We start from the raw sequence: 17,384 nt of genomic DNA on the forward strand, positions 1-17,384 counted from the left end.
GGTAGGAAGATTCGGATATACTGAAGATTAAACTGTGAATTTTTATTTTTTTTAAAAGTTGGAGCCTAACTTAGTCGTACTTAATAGCAACTGAAAAAATGGGATGAACAGAGTCATGGCTTATGTTGCATTTGGGGGGGGGCACCAAATTTTGGCCTTGCACAGGGCTCCACTGAAATTTGAAAAACCAAAGTCCTCCCCCGATTTGTTACAGTTGTTTTTAAATATCCCACAAGATAAACTATGGCAACATTATTAATACAACTTGTCCAATAGCTCAGGGCCGAAATAGACTTGATGTGAGGCGGAATCTATAACTGGATCACAGGACTTTTTGTTTTTATTTGAAATAATCCACAAGACTTGAATCTTTCAGCATCCTACTAAAAACTGCCCCCACCGTGAAATCTGTAATGCCTTCACACCTACATTATGAATTTTATTTATGAATGTGCAGTTCTGTTTTCTTAGAATAGTCTTCCATGTTTTATGTCTCCCAGTGCATTTGGGAGTACTGTGGATGCCCCATGGAAATGAATGGATGCTGCTGCCTCGATCCTTGAATTGTCAGATGCTCCATCTATGGCCAGCTTTCTCTGTACATTGAAAAACACCATTATCATGCCTTTCTATTGGTCTATTTAAGTTTGTTGGAATTCCAGATAAATGTGAGCACTGTGTGTTGCAAGACAACATGTACAACAGTGATTCCCCGCCCCACTGAGTGTTATCTTCATCACCCTGTCACACACAGTGATTCACTGAGTTTCAAATCACGTTTTCTGTTAAGAGCTAGTAGTAGGCATAGCAACCCATCAACTCTTAATGAAAATAAGTGGCTTAGTCTAATGCGTTGACTATGCTTTGAACGCAAGTGGAGGAATCTGCAGATTTGCAGGAGGAGGAGGAAGAGATGGGTGGTGAAAAGAGGATATTTTGCCTCCCACCACCCAAACCCGTGTTGGCAAACCTGATCCAACTATTGTAACATGCTTTTTCCAGCAAGCACATCTCTTTCCCTGCACATACTATTTGCTAGATCAGGAACCATGGCTCAAAATGGGATCTGCATCCGCGTTCCCATCCCAGTATGAATGCCGCATTGCATTCACTGGAATCAGTGCTCAGGTGCATGTCCTGATGGAGATGCACATTTGCATCCACAAGCTAGAGTGTGAATGCAGAACTGCTGAAAGCAACACACTGTAGACAGAGCACGTCTGATTTGCCTCTCAGTCATTTAAACTGTCTCAGAACCCCACCACAGATGTCTTTCCTATTGTGCCTATTGTACAGTGATTTGTTTTTATGATAGTATTGGGATGGTCAATACTCTTTCTTCCTACAAAAGTTCGAAGGCAGCCATAGCTGCTTTGTTTCCAGTCGGTGTATGACCAGTAGCTTCCTGCTGAATTTCATACCACAAATGGTTTGTGGATTTTCTTTAGTCCCACCTTGGTTGCACTATAAAGCAAGTGTGACTTGCCAGACAGCAATGCAGGAACATCAGGGGATATTGTGGAACAACTAATAAAGTGGACTGGCGTGGGGGCGATCCTTTATCAATCCACCACTGATGCACTTATTGTGTTATTAGTCGTGCCCCCTTGCCATGGAAACTATCCTTCAGAGGGGGAGAAATTGAGCTCCAAGAAGAAGTACACCACCCTGGAAACCAATTGCCTATTCCCCATGATCCTTTAAACCGTGAAGGCTGTTAAGAGGTGCAAATTTTATATCAGAAACAGAAAATGTGTTCTACACAGACATTGCTGCATAAAAATACTTATTTAACAAATGCAAAGACTTTAAAATGCTACAACACAACGCTCAGGTGGCAACAGTTCCAAGAAGCAGAGATCTAAGCTCCAAATAGAATTTGGGAATAGGACTGCCAATTGACCTTTATTTTTATTTAATTTTGTAAGTTCATCCTAAGTTGCCAAGTAATAGCCTTTAGAAGAATAAGATAATTGTGTGTCTCAAGTGTTTCCCACCCATCGGGGACAAATGCCAACAGGCTTCCTTTGGCAAACCCATGTCTGAATCTCCAGAGAGCTGCTTAGGGGATGGCCCCGATGCTTTTGAACAGAAAATGACTGGTAGGGAAAGACCCTTTCATTTCTCACTGCTTTGCTCAAAATCACTCTTTTGAAACTGCCTTCCAATATGTATTCAGGCTTCCTTATACATGTACTTTGACCCTCATTCATGAAAAGAGTATTTGTGGTGTATTTGTTGCTGACAACTCTTGTAGTTTTAAGGTGTGGGGTATCTTATTTTTAATAACTCAAAATAAGAGGCAGATACAGAAACAATACCTAAACAGCCAGTGAATGCTGTGTCTGGATATTTATGAGAACTTATCAGCAAGCCAAGTTTATAAGTAGCTAGCAGCAGCAATGTATGTATTATCTCTGTGTGTGTTTGTTTGTGTGTGTGTGTGTGTGTGTGTGTGGACAGATACTGGCACACATACTGCCACATTTGGAGTAGCTTTACAGATTGTGGGATGCTACCGTTATGGTGAACTTTACTACTTATTTGCTAATCCAGGAAGGTAAGCAAATGGGCTGCCCATTTTATAGAAAGCTGGTGCTTACTCATTATTGTATGGAATGATAGCTTTCAATATGATCTACAGCTTTTCACAGGTCACTCTTAAAGTGCAAAGTTGTACAATTTCCTTATGTATTGCTGTCTGAAAACGAAATTTAAAAAAAAAAAAATTTGTCCCGAATACATAAATAATAACCTAACAGTATTTACCAGCCGGCCTCCTGCTTTGTTTTGTCAGGAGCCCCTCATCTCAATTCAGGATTCATGTTCACAATAGAACTGCGGGGATCTGCTTCAGCCATACTTGCATACCAGACATTCTTTATTGTAATGATGAAGAGAGTGAATGCTTTTTTAGGGAGGGGCGAATAATGGAAGGCTTGTCCTTTCCGTAGCTCATGCTCATTTATGTTGTACATGTCACAAACTGAATGTGGCAGTTAATTGCTTTTTAGGGGGTAAGCAATTCATTTTCCAGAGCTGGGTGTGCAGAAACGAGAACTTAAAGTGAATGTGGTAGGGCAAAGAACCTCAGATATAGGAACTTTGAACCTCTAATCTCTTTTTCAAAGGTAATCACTGTGTTCTACATTAGAAGAAAAGGCGACTGAGAGTCAATATCCTCCTTTCTCTTTCTCTCTCGCACAATGCTTCACTTATGATTCCTGTCTGCCCATCATAAAACATACCACCACAGTGGCATTTGCGGGATTGATTAAACTATTGATTAGACAAAAGAAATCTTTCTTTCTCCTGTTGTCTGAGAGAACTGTGTGTGTGTGTCTGACTATTGTTATAAACTGTAAAACTTTGTTGGTGGAGTTCCTAAAAAAACCTGAAGATTTTTGATGTGTAATTTGCAGGCATGAAGAAAACCTCATTTTATGGCTTGGCAAATGACATTAAAAAGAACAAAACACCACAAAGCTATTTAGCTTCCATCTGAGAACTTGTTAAATCCTAAATAACATTCTTGCTGCATCCTGAAATAGTTTAAAGCAGTGTGGCTTGGATAAAGGTTAGCTTGAAGACCTCTGGCCAGAAAAGTCCTCTCCCTGACTTTTTGCGACCACCTGGGTAAATTATTTGTGGGAACACCCAAGGCCCACCCAGTCACTGTCAAAGTGGAGAGGGAAGAATGTTGGTGTCCTATAGCTCAATCGCACCTCCTTCTCTCCCTGAATTCAGATGCCCATGGTGGACTTGGTAAGCATGTTTTGAGTCTGTTGCAGCTGGTCGCACTGCACAACCCACTTGTGGAAGTTGTTTCTTCTGAAGACAGCGAGGACAAGAAGAGAGGGCACTGAGGACAGAAGCTAAAAGGAAATGAGAGACTGGAGGAAGGAAAAAAGAGAACACAAGAAGAGCCCTGGTGGGTCATATAATCTAGTCCAGCATCCTGTTCTCACAGTGGCCAACCAGATTTTATTTATTTATTTGACTTTATATACCGCCCTATACCCGCAGGTCTCAGGGTGGTTCAGCAGATGCCTATGGGATGCCCGCAAGCAGGACAGAAGTGCAATGGCACTCTCTGGGCTTATGATTCTCAGCAACTGATATTCAGAGCCATAATGCTTTCCAAAGCAAACCCTGTATACAAGCACTCCCCAATGCAAGGTTTTGTTGCAGGTCCCATTTGTTTGTTATATAAACCTGACAGTTTAGAGGTACAGTGCAATTCTCCTTCCAACACTATTTGACGCCAAAAAATTGCTTTGTTGTTGTTTCATCCCTGGGATAGCAAAGAAATCGTTTAAGTAAACATGTAAGTAAATCAGGGGTGCCTGATGCAAAATGGTTAATGCAGTTATATTTATCGAACTACCTTCTGATGACATAACAGCACACAACTTTTAAAGCTATACACAGTGATTCCCCATTGCTTATAGCACAAGGCAGCTAAAGTCAAGACAAGCGCGATCAAAATTGAACTTTAACATGCTTTACTTTAGCTGGACTGTGCCTTTAACTGTGTTCTCTCTGTATGTGATCATATGAATAAGTTTATTGTACATTGCTTATAAATAAAAATCACTTTCCCCCCTGCCCCTTACTGAAATAATCCATGGTTTGGGCCAGTGCCTAAGTCACAAATTTTCCATTGATATTTATAAACAAGGTTATAATAAATATTTAATTTTATCATGACATCTTACTCATCAGTAAAACCTCATTTCTCTGGATGTGAAATGCTTTCGAATTGTTTCACATCCTACTTAAAACAAATTCTACATTGCCTATGGCACTGGGATCAAATGAGAAAAACATTGTTTTTGAGAAGCAAGTACCTTTGCAGGTGCCAGAATAATTTAGTATTAGCTAGCTCATTTTGTCAGATTTAATAATAGAATGGGGGGGGGGGTATCATTGTTTCTTCTTACTATTTTGAGAGTATAGGGTTATTTTCTACAGAGTTTTAATTCAACATCATTAAAATAAGTAATTCATGCAGAGGTATTTATCAAAACATGTTTATATACCTTTTCTGTTGTGCTGCATGTTAACTGGAATGCACCACAAAATCCAAAATGGTTTGGATCCAGACTAAAGGAGGCTGCAGTCCTCTTCCCATTTACCTGGGGAAAGCCCCATTAAACTCAGAAGGATCTATGTATGATCTATCAGATGTCTGCACTGTTAGTCATCAATTCCACTGAAATAAACAGGACTTGTTAGCTATATGACTAATTTGTCCAATTGCTTTAAATGGGACTAATGTGTGACTAACATGCTTAATCCTGTGCTAAATCCCTTTACTTACTCCTGCGTGTGTGCAGAACTGCAAACTTAAGATTAGATCAAATTCATTCCAATTGCTGGATTAGTTCAAAGATGTTACAAAGATGTACATCTAATTGCCTCAAGACCTCAGAAAGATACGGGCAATGATGGATCCTACCTCAAAAATTATTGTGACTTTAAAAGGCTGCTTTTAACATTTCGGAGTATGTAGATGAACTCTGGATCACCAACAATTAGACAAACTTTTATTAATTACAATAGTCAAACTCAAATCTGTATATACAGTTTAAAAAATAACACCAAAGAGCATACAATACAAATTGTCCCAATGAAGTTCAGCAAGAATAAAGTGTAGATCTCTTCTTCCTTGGCTGGGAGGGAGGGGTCCATCATTCTGGAATTCAGCTCAGGTGCAAAATGTCTTGGATAGGCCTCGACATCAAGTGACTGAATCGTCAAAGGAAAATACATTTGAATGCACTCCTAGTTTTTCCTTTTGAATTTGCCACCTTTCTCTGTGGGACAAGATTTAATCCATGTATGGAAGGACTTTAATATAGGGACTGGAAGCTGGGGGAGCAGGAAACATTTTGGGGGAGGCCTGGGAGTAATCAGAGAGAATTGTGTTGAAATTATATATAACCAGTATAAAACGATACTTTGTAAGGGGTATGTCTTTTTGGATCTCTTTGAATACGTATCAATAAATAAATTTAAAAGAGAAAGGGGAGAAAGAAGGAAAATAGCGAGATAAAAAAATGTTTGATATGTTGCAGTATGGGGGCTAAAGATCTCAAAAAGTTGGGACGCCCCTGTCATTCATGTTAAAAGTACAGTTCTTAAACCGTGCTGAGAAAGGGCTCAAGTGAAAAGCACAGAGTGGAGCAGAGTATCTCGGGAAGCTTTATAATTCAAGATGCTGCGATCGTCCTTAAAATGGGCAGCTCTCATCCTCTGGCTTCCCATTCCTCTGCATCTCAACCTGCTCCTTCCCTCCGGGGCCGCATCCCGACCCATTGCTGCCTCAGCAACCCTCCTGCTGCCTTAAACTTAGCCTTGCGAGGCGGCGGCTGCCCGGAGGGCTCGTGCGCTTTTTGCCGCCTCCTCCCACTCTTCAACTTGACACCAAATTCGAAAGGGTGGAGGCGGGGGAAGCGGAGCAGGAGGAAAACAAGCCTCCGCCGCTGGAGAAGCAAGCCTGAAACACACTCTACCCTCCCTCCCCGTCAGCGCTTCCATCTGCGCTTGCGCCAACGCGTCGCGAATTGCTATTCCCGGCGAGCGGAGGGTCCCGAGAGAACTCGCGCATGACCGTTAGGAGGACCTGCCCAGCTCCCGGCTACCCAACTCCCGATCCCCTCAGTGCCGAAGACGCTCGGCTATCTCCGTCGTTTGCGACGCGCCCCTTCCCTCCTCCTCTTCCCCCCCGCCCGCCCGCTCGCCCGCCCTCGCCCCGTCTGCCTGACCCAGGAATCTCAGCAGAGACTGAGGAGAGGGAGGGAGGGAAACGAAGGCAGGAGCAGCCGCCACCGCGGGGGCTGGAAGATGGCGGTTGGGATGGGGAGGAGGAGGCGGAGGCGGCAGCAGCAGCAGCAGCAGCAGCAGGCACGGGGCTGTGGGAAAAGGCAGCGGGGCTCTTCGCGCAGGCGAGGCTGAGGGAAACGCCGCCGCGTCCCCGGGAAGCTCCTCTCTCTCCTCCGCCGCTTGGTGCCGGTTCGCCTCCTCCCGACTCGCCGCTTCCCCGCCGGCGTGAGATGGACGTCGGCGCCGCCGCGCTTCCCCAGCCGACGGAGCCTCGCCGTCCTCGCCGGGATTCTCGGCCGTCGCCTTGAGGCTACGCCGCGGACCTGAGGGGAGAGGCGGGCTCCGCCGTGCGCCGCCTGCGAGCGAGACTCGCTCTCGCTTCTCTTCCCCCCGTCGCGAAGCGGCAGGGCGACCCCTGAGGGAGCTGGCTGGCTGCTGAGGGGGACGGGACACCCGGCGCTGCCTCCGCCTCCTCCGCCGCCAGGGAAGATGTCGGATACGAAGGTGAAAGTGGCCGTCAGAGTCCGGCCCATGAACAGGAGAGGTAATAATAATAATAATAATAATGGGACGGAGATGGCTCACACTCGCCTCTCAGCAGTCCCCCACTAACCCCGTCTTCACCCCTCAGAAGCACATTTCCCCCTCGCTCCCTTCCGCCCCTCCAACTTGTTTGCAGAGTTGAACTTTTTTCTCTCCCTTGGATTGGCGGCGGGGCGAGGAAAAGGGAAGGGTGTCCCCTCTGGCTTGAGCAAAGCTCTTGCCTAGCCCTTCCTGGCGAAAGTCTCGGGAGCGGGGAGCTCGGGGTGTGAGCCCCGCGGTGGGCAGGATGAAGCCCCGATCCCTCATTCGCTCCCTTGGTTTTCTTCGCTGGAGCGCAGCCTCCCTTTTCTTGCAGCGAGGGGCGTGGAGTTGTGGGCAAACCCTGTCGGCTCCTTGTAAATCTGTTTGGAGCTGGTCTGCTCGCTTGCTGGGTGGGTGGGTGGGGAAAGCTGGCTGGCTTTGGGGCGATTTCTCAAACCTGTCAGGGGTGCCAACATTTATGGAGCGGGGGCAGATGAGCCCCGCCCCGAATAATTGATCACATGACACAGCACGCACCGTTTGAATGGCAATGCCCATAAACTTGGGGGGGGGTCAGATTTTTTTACTGGGATGCCCAAAGTAAAGTTACCGGATTTTTTTCAGACGGACTTTGACCCCTAGGAGTTGGCTTCTATGCAACCTATCATAGAGTTGCAAGGGGCCACAAGGGGTCAACCCCCTGCAATGAAGGAATCTTTTGCCCAGTGTGGGGTTCAAACCCATGACCCTGAGATTAAGAGTCTCATGATCTACCAACTGAGCTGTCCCAGCTGACTAAAAGATGTGGATCTTCTTCTCTCTTCCTGACTTCCAGTGGAGGATCTGACACTATCATATCCTAGTCTTGGAGATGGTGCCCTGAAATGGCTTACATGGTCGCTTTTTTGGGAGGGGGGGACATTTTCAAGACCGCTCAGTGTGACTTGGTTGCCTTAACTTGCCAGCTGTTGTTACAAAAGGTGGTTAATGAAAGCAAGAGAGTGGTCCTCTTTCCACCCTTTCAGTGGCTGTATCATTTCACACGGGTAACATGTGGAGAACATACAAGCCAGGCAATGAGACTGGGCACTGGTGGAGAGCCTCTCTCAATCTGTAGGTCTCCAACTTTTTGCTCTTGGATTGTCCTTTCCCCCCCTTTTTTTCCCTCCCCCACATTTTTTTGGGAGAGCAACGCCCATGCCATTTCCTACACTCTTAGCAGCAAAAGGGAGTTGTTTTCTAGACACAAGAAGAAAGAAACAGGAAAAGCCCTGCTGGCTTGGGATGAGCTGTATATATCATTTTGTAAGGGAACGTTCTGAAATTCTCAGTTGCATTATGTTTCAGAGCTGGAGCTGAATACAAAGTGCATTGTGGAGATGGAAGGGAATCAAACTGTGCTGCATCCTCCACCTTCAAACAACAAGCAGGGAGAAAACAGGTAAACATCCAAATCTATATTCTCAATTCAGATAAATGATTTGTGTGCTTTGTTAAGGAAGCACCAGCTGTTTCTGTAACTTGTCTCTACTCATGGAAAAAAGTTCTAGGAGGTGATCCTTCTCTGATTCACCACCATATAAAAAAGGAAGAATTACAATTAACCTTCAACAAGCTGAGTGCTGAGTTGCATGAAAAATAGTTATGGATTCTGACTTAATGTAGAATAGTAATGATAAACTAGAAAAATAAGCTACTAAGAATGTCGGAAATCAAAACACTGTAGGTTTGAGTACAGTTACCTTGTAAACCACACTCCCCTCCCCCAATGTAGTATTCTTCGTTGATTCAGGAACGATAGAATACTATGGATTCTTCGGCAGCAGTGAAAATTGTTACTGATTTCAGTGTACATACAGCTGAGTAGATGTATTTCCTGGATTCGTTATTAAGACTGCTTATTTTAATGAATGAAGAGTGAAGAACTAAATCGTATCTGGCTTTTATTTGTAAAGGCCTGGAAAAAAATTGTTGGAAAATATCCAAAATACCAATGTGCTGGACTGTAAAAATAGATCAGATTTTTTTCTTCATAAGGGGCCAGGAGGGAGGTTGTTCAGAAGAGACATAGAAGGAAAAGTTAGTGTTGTCTGTGTTTTTTGGGTGGGTGGGTATGATCTGTTGATTGTCATAAGCACTTCACTCTGAAGTGTCTTCTTTGAGTGTTGTAATTACTTTTTAATAGGAAAACATTGTTTCACATAGTATAGGTGGCAGTGTACTATTCTACTGAAACAGTTTGTTGAGAAGCAGCATTCATTACTGAGAACGGAGGAAGGTTGGCAGAATATATGATAGTGCTGAAGAGCTGTCTAATTGTCGGGCTTTTACTTGCAAACTGGTGCACAGATTCCTGTATTTGGCATATTTATTTTAAAGTTTGCCATTAGAAAATAAAGATGTATGAAACTACATACTTGGTTAATTTCATTTTTAAACAATAAAGATAGGCTTCTTCGGTGCTATTTTTCTAGAAAAAGAGGTGCTGGAACTCACCATGAACACCTCCCATGTTCTCTTATAAGGCAGTGCAGCCTATCTGAGAGGTGCCGGAACTGAGTTCCAGTGAGATCCGGATGAAAAAAAGCCCTGGGCTTACTCCTGTTTGCCGTTAAAACAGCACAAAGTGCCACGACTGATTCAGCCACTGCTTCAGCCACTGCAGCTTGTGACATGTTAGAATTTCAAGTGGACAGCAGTCTCCAGTCTTAAGATAAAGTAGACTGGTGTCATCTTTATGTCTTCTACAGCACAGAACCAAGGCTTGGTGGCAATAAAATTGAGTAGAACTGGGGATTATTTGCATATGCAGCACATACAAGATATTTTACTGAACAGACCCGTGTTGCTGTATGCCTATGTGTTTGTTAGATTAGTAGAACTGGGGATTATTTGCATATGCAGCACATACAAGATATTTTACTGAACTGACCCGTGTTGCTGTATGCCTATGTGTTTGTTAGATTCATTGATCATTCATCCCAAAGGTTACAGTCAAGTAACAATCTGAAAGTATATTAAATCCCTTAAAAACAACAGTTTTGTATTTTTATGTTGGATTATATATAGTTGGTTGTTGTGTGCCATATACATAAAAGTTATAAATAATCAATTTCCTACCTACAAGTAGCATACGGTCTATGCTAAAAGTATAATGTATATCAATAAACAGTACAAACTTTTTTAAATCCCTGTGCTGGTTGCAGTCCACTTTCTGATGCTGTGTAAATGTCTCTTTATCTTGAAAACTTTCCCCCTACACCCTGTATCTCTCTGTTCTTGCATTCTAAGAAATCCCTGCTTCTGACCCTTAGTTATCCAAAGGTATCCTGGCTGCATCCCAAAAAACATGATGCCCACTCTCACTTCCTTTCCTATGTCTGAAGCTACCTCCCAGATGTCCTCCACAAGCCCCTTTCTTCCATCAAATCCCTCATGAAAACCCACCGTTTCCATTTAGCCTTTGGAAGAACTCTTTAGAATTTAGATACAGTATAGAATCTGTGAACCTCTTTCTGGACTTCCATCAGGATACTGCAACTGTTACATCCCATTTCACCCACCTTTAGGATTAAGATTCTAACTTTTCTTCTTCAATTTTGAACATTGAAAAAGATTGTCCTAATATGGATAAATTATTTTGTGAAGAAGGAAGATAGTTTTATATATTGTGTAGTGGATATATTTTGGTTTTCGTCAAAGAACAAAAAGGCTGTTAATGACAATGCAAACAGATCAGTGGCATTTATAATAGCTGAAGAGGTTTGTTCTTTTCTTTCAAGCCTTAGAGGAAGTTAGGAGGGAAAGGTTCCAACTCCAGGGAGTTGGTGTTTGTTGCAAAAGCCTCGGCTGAAACTTATCTAAATGGAGTGTCAAGTGAAATGAGACAATTACCAGTTGTCTGTTTTATCCAAAGGAATTATCAGCAGGAAAGAAACAGCTATGCAGGCGCTCTTAATATTACCTGCATGAGGTAGCAGATAGGATAACAGCTGACAACAGTCTTTGTCTATAGGAAACTGTAAAAAAGAAATCTGATTTTGATCTTTTAAAAATTGCCTTTCCTGGTGGAAGTTATTGTTCAGCTTATGAAGTGCTAGCTTTGATGTGAGTAGGAGATATATAGATATAGACAAAAAACATTTATGAACTGCTTTAGCAGTGTTTCACTAATCTCATTCTAGCTAGTGACCTAGATACTATTCCAGTAGACTATCCTCCTAAAACTGTGCATTATTAAAACCTCAGAGTTCAGGTTACAGGTTTGTGGTAGTGTTTCTGATACATATGAAATCAAAGTGGAATGAACTCTCACTTGTTCTTGTTAAGTATCATGCATACTTTTTAAATGTGTCTGTAGATATCAATGATTAAACTTCCAGCTGCTCTTTTTCTGTTCAGAGAAACTAGACACATTCCTTCTACAGATTTGGAAATATGAGAATAGATTTATGACAAAGACTTCTTCATGTTGTTTTTGAATGAGATTTTTCTGTTGTAATGGGAGCTGCAAGCTCTTGAGTACACAAAACCCTTTAAAAATAGTTTATGTGTTTACACAAGGCCAAATATCAGAGCAAAGGAACATAATGACACAATAAATAATTAAGTGTATTAAATGGATTAAGTCATTATCAATTAAAACAGTCAAGTGATAAGCCAGTTAAAACCATTTCTTATTACTTCTGTGTAATAGAAAATCTTCATGACTATGCATGCAAAAGTTGAGCCAATGAAATATTACATTAATTTTGCAAACTTTAGAAACAGAAAACTAACAAGAATCTTGTTTTCATTAACTAGTTACAAAGTTAACAATTATGCAGCATGTTGTAGTTAGTGAGAGATTAGCAAGCCTTTTAATATAATTAACACATGTGGCTACAGAAGGGATGATTATACCTATACCTGATTATTATCCTTGCAGTTCAGACAGATCATTAGAGATGTGGAACAGTTTTAAATTTAGCATTCTGCTTGTTACATACGCACTGTAAATAGTAAAAAAAGAAGAAAAGAGCAATTCTGATACTTTAAAGTTTTAATGTTACAGTAGCTATATGCACCTCCATATGATTTTGATTTATAAAGCACTTCATAGTTTTTAGTGCAAGGGTGGGGAGCCTTCTTTCCATTGTGATCTGCATTCTGTTAGGGTATGGTTACCAGATTTTTTTCAATGAATCCGGGGACACTTTTTTTTTTTTGGCTGAGTAGCAACAGGGAGTCAGTAGTGGGGATGGTGAGGCAAAAGACCCTGGGCCCAAGCACACATGCATATTGTATAAAGGTGCAAAGCCCTTCTTTCACACCCTGTGAAACATAAATGCTCAGAGTTTGGTTTTTTTAAAAAAAAGGGAAACGGCGCGCCGTCTGCCAGTGACTCCCGAGCCTTCTCCAATCTCCTTCCCCCTTTGTTTTGACAGATCAAGGGAGGCTTGGGAGTCACAGGCGGGTGGCCGTTCCCAGGAGGAGCCAGCCTGGTAGTGCAGTTGGCTCTGACTGGCTTCAGGAGCTGCTCGCTGCCATGGCGCAAGAAAAATGGCGGGCTCCAGAGCAGCGAGCAGCTCCTGAAGCCAGCCAGAGCCAACTGCGCTAACAGGCTGGCTCTGGGCTGCTGAGGCTGCTGCTGCCACATTTTCCACATTTGCAAATCTGGGGACATTCCGGGGACGGAATTTGTCCGGGGACAGATCTGCAAATCCGTGGACGTCTGGTAACCCTATGTTAGGGGCAATCTGTTGGGGACTACATCCCTACCCATTTACTGGGCCACTGGGGAAAGCATAGATGATTCTTGCCAGAGGTTTGAACCAGTTGCTTGTAGAGGGCTCTCCCTTCTCCATCCATTTTGACCTTGTTTTCCTATCTTGCCCTCTTCTCTCCCTCCAAGCTCTCCCCATCTGTGTAAAATAAGGCCAAGGGCTTCAGGTCCCCCACCCTTGTGTTAATACATCTCTATAGTGGACCACCCCTCTTTCTTAGTTGTGGAATGCTGTGTAATCTTTAGTACTGAAAGCTTAGGCAAATATTCACAGTGAAGCTGTAAAATAATATTTACTGGACTGTTTTGGTTTTGAAGTCAGTAGTGTGATGTGGCTTTCAACTCTCACATGGTGGGAGTATTTTTTCAGGTGACCTTCTAGGAAGATCACAGGTCATAGAATTTGTTTTAGAAAAGACTTCCCATCCTTCATGTTTGTGAAAAGTGGACTACAGTGGTACCTCCAGTTACGAACTTAATTCGTTCCAGAGGTCTGTTCTTAAGCCGAAACTGTTCATAACCCAAGGCACACTTTTGCTAATGGTGCCTCCCGCTGCTGCCGCACTGCCGGGGCAAAGTTCGCAACCGGGAGCATCTACTTCCGGGTTAGCAGAGTCGTAACCTGAAGTGTTCGCAAGGAAGACAGTACGTAACACGAGGTTCCACTGTAATCAGAAATTTGTGTGTACAGAATTTCAAAAGTATTATCAAATGGTTGCATAATAAGTAAGCAAATTATAGTTCTACCAGAGCAATTTGCAACAGATTGTTGCAGTGCAGAGTTTTCTTATTCATTATGGCAGCTTGTATTCCATGTCCTTTTCCTACTCCATTCCACTCTCCCTTCTCCTGGTTTTCTGTTGTCTGCCTAGCTGTACTCAAACCTTTGCCACTTTCCCTTTTTGTGTTCCTCTATCCATACTTTACTCAACACTGTACCTTTTTTAAAAAAAATCCTTTCAGTGTCTTTCCACTTCTGCTTTACCCTGCCACTGTTTGAAACAGCTGCTTTCTCCCTTCTCGCTATACTCAAACTTCTCCCTCCTCCATTCCTCAGTTGCTTCATGTGAGAGAGTTAAAGGATTTGGAGCCCTCAGATATTCCATAGATCCTTCACACAGTGTATTTTACTTCTGGTAACATGCATTGTCTTAAGCATGGAAGTTCCATACTGAATGTGGTAATTTAAAATACATATTTCTTTCGCAAGCATGCACCCATATGTGTACATCACAGGATATGGAGCCCTCAAACCTTCCATAGTAGTTGATTTAAACCTCTGCCATTGTTTAAAATTGCCAGTTTCCTCTTATTTCCCTCCATTCCTGCTTTACTCAAACTTTTGTTTTAAACCATCTCTCCCCCCCCCCCTTGCCTTTCCATTCTTTTTTTCATGCTATGGCCACTGTTGTTGTGCAACCTTCCTTCACTTCTGTTCCCCTATCTCGCTCAGACTTAATGCAAATCCAGGATTGTAATGCAGCACTACAAATCCTGTAATGGCGGCTGCACTATGACATACTTAATTTTTATTATAGAGAGAGATGGAGGAATGCACAGATTTGATGAAGTGTCACCTACCTTCACCAGGAAGAAATGGGCTGCTGCAAACATAGCTTAAATATATATTTAACCCTGCCTCATTTCAATTTCCTGCATCTTCTAGTGCTCAAGCGCCTCTGCATTTGGAAAATCCTCATGTCTTACAAAACACATTTTTAGTTTGTGAATCCTTCAGGATTATTGTTTGCATTAATTGTTACTTTGTTACTCATTTTTGATGAAAAGATTAAGCAAACCAGATATAAATATTTATACTGTCTACATGCTGCTGTATACACCCATAAAATAACATTGAGAAAATGCCTTCTTTCATTGCAGGGTGAAAATAGGGACTATGAAAAATTCAATTGCACATTTTTATTCTATTCATGCAGTTTGCCATTAGTCTTCTGGGGTACTCTAAAAGTTGATGAAAATGATTGCAACTATTAGATGAATTGTTCTCATTGCACAAAAAACCCAAACTAGTGCATAATACCAGTTTCAGAATTATTAATCAGAGCTGAAAGCTTTTAAAAGAAAAAATTCAAAGCAAGACTATGGGTGTAGACCACCCTGCAGACTCCTTCCCCATGCATATCCAAAATGTTCTCAGAGCAGATTGCAGAAGGCTGCAAGAGGAAGGAAAGAAATAAAGGTAATGTCCATTGTACAAGTACATAGGCAGTGTTGAATGTAACACTAATAATTCAGGCTGCAATCCTGACTCTACTTACCTGGGATTAAGCCCCATTTAATTCAGTAGGATTTACTTATGGGTAGATGTGGTTTGGATTGCACTGTTATGTTTTATGAACATAATAAAGGTTAACAGTGGGATTTTTTTCTTTTTCTTTTTTTAATATGCTTTTTATTAGTTTTCTTATTTAACAAACACACACAAAAAACAAAAACAATATAATAACAAAAACAAAACAAAAAACCATCCATCCATCCATAAATCCATATGTTCTTACAAAAGAACTTATGCCACCATGTTCTTAATTCCCAATTCCTTATCTTATCCAATAGACGTCCATCTTCGTCAAAGCGGGTCTGTCTTATCTGTTTAATAAACTGCTTCTTTAATCATTTCATCATTTCTTCTGTTATCTGAATACTATACTTATAATCCATATTGTGGTTTGCGAAAATTAATCAAAGCATGTCCAGGTTTTAACTTGAAGGCACTGTTTTTTAAAATATTCTTTATAAATTTCCCACTCCTTTTTGAACTTTTGGTTTGGCTATCTCCTAATTGTCTCCATCATTTTTGCCAGTTTGAGATATTCAAAAAAATTATCCTGCCATTCCTCTTTTGTTTGTACTACTTCTCCTTTCCAATTTCTGGCAATTAATATTCTTGCTGCTGTTGTAAGCATATAAAAATATTCTCTTTTTTCATTTGAAATATCTGAATGTAAAATGCCTAAGAGGGAGGCTTCTGGTTTCTTTATGAAAGTTTGCTTAAACATTTTTTTCAATTCCTCATATATAATATCTCAAAAATTCTTTTTGTTTTTTGCAACCACAACTGGATTTTTTCTTTTGATGGTTTCTGTGACTTTTTATTGCCTTTCAGGGTTACTGTGAAAGTTGAGATTCTTAGTATATGTGTCAAGGCAACACACCAGTCACTCTGAAGCAAGAAAAAAATATATTTGCTAAACAAAAACAGAAGAGCTGCTGTAGAATTGAACTTTTGTCTTAACCGAACATGGAATGTAGTACTATCCATTTTTTAGTTGGAAGTCCAAATCCATTTTATTTCAGTTGGATTTGCTTCTCTAGTAAGTGTATAGCTGTACTCTTTTATTTATCCTTTCTGTTTTTGTGTAGTTTGGCTTGTTTCTGGATTTTCCAGAAGGAGATTATTTTTATGCTTGCTGTAGAAATGCATAGAAAGCCTTTTTTGGTTTTCTTCGTATGTAAGATCTAGCTCCTTAGCTGATTTTGTTTAATCTCTGCCATCTCTCATAGCCTGAATTATGTGCTTCTTTTTATATAGAGGGATGAAACTAAGGATGTTGGGTAAATAAGAATCAATGTGCTTATTCCACATTCAGTGGACAATAGTATATAAATTATCCATTGCAATCTGCATTGTGCTGTTGATGGATTGTACACTGGGTGTGCAACTGAACAGAGTGATCTATGTTGTAAAGTATATTGCCATTGGTACAACTTTAGTCTTGGCATTAGTTCTTCCTGAATATTGATGAAATTCAGGCATAACTAGGCACTTGCCTGATTGTGTGTGACAACAGAAATAGTGATCAAGCAAAAGCCAAAAGAAAAATAGTTTGCCGTTTGATAAAGTGTGTGGCATCATCAAAAGGGCCTCATTAACAGACTGTAGGAATCGGATAGGTGTGTAGATGGACAGATGGTCTTTTAGGTAAGCTGGTCCTGTATAATTTTAGTATTATGCACATATTTCAGCATATTGACCATGTCCTGTATAATTTTAGTATTATGCACATATTTCAGCATATTGACCATGTCAGCAAATCTTCACAGGGATCTCAAGACACATGCAGAACAGAACTCAGGTCATAGACTACAGTTGAAGTAATATGTATAAAATGTATATATTGAGGCTGCAGGCTTTAACATACCATCAAATAATTTACAAAACTCAGGCAACAGAGTAGAAAGTATGAGAGGTAGGGACACAGAACTTAGG

General features: G+C 41.5%; 1 protein-coding gene and 1 long non-coding RNA gene across 13 annotated transcripts in view; one reads left to right on the forward strand and one right to left on the reverse strand.

The window, feature by feature from the left end:
* Positions 1-5,532: 5,532 nt before the first annotated feature.
* LOC128417742 (uncharacterized) lies at positions 5,533-7,780 on the reverse strand. The gene is made up of 2 exons (XR_008331537.1): positions 7,442-7,780; positions 5,533-5,905 (listed from the first exon to the last, which is right to left on the reverse strand). It is a non-coding gene; the product is annotated as an uncharacterized LOC128417742 (long non-coding RNA).
* The window catches only part of KIF13A (kinesin family member 13A), an 80,523-nt gene continuing 70,309 nt past the window's right edge, over positions 7,171-17,384 (forward strand). For 4 of the 12 annotated variants that reach the window (XR_008331534.1, XM_053396788.1, XM_053396789.1 and 1 more), the window contains exons 1-2: positions 7,171-7,372; positions 8,740-8,833. Coding sequence is in view for 11 of the 12 variants with exons in the window: in XM_053396788.1 (XP_053252763.1) it covers positions 7,318-7,372; positions 8,740-8,833 (149 nt within the window). In the remaining variant the exon portion in view is untranslated. The remainder of the gene's footprint in view (positions 7,373-8,739; positions 8,834-17,384) is intronic. The other 8 variants (XM_053396781.1, XM_053396782.1, XM_053396785.1 and 5 more) reach the window with 5 other exon arrangements.

The sequence above is a fragment of the Podarcis raffonei genome, chromosome 7, assembly GCF_027172205.1.
Source record: "Podarcis raffonei isolate rPodRaf1 chromosome 7, rPodRaf1.pri, whole genome shotgun sequence".
Lineage (NCBI taxonomy): Eukaryota > Metazoa > Chordata > Lepidosauria > Squamata > Lacertidae > Podarcis > Podarcis raffonei.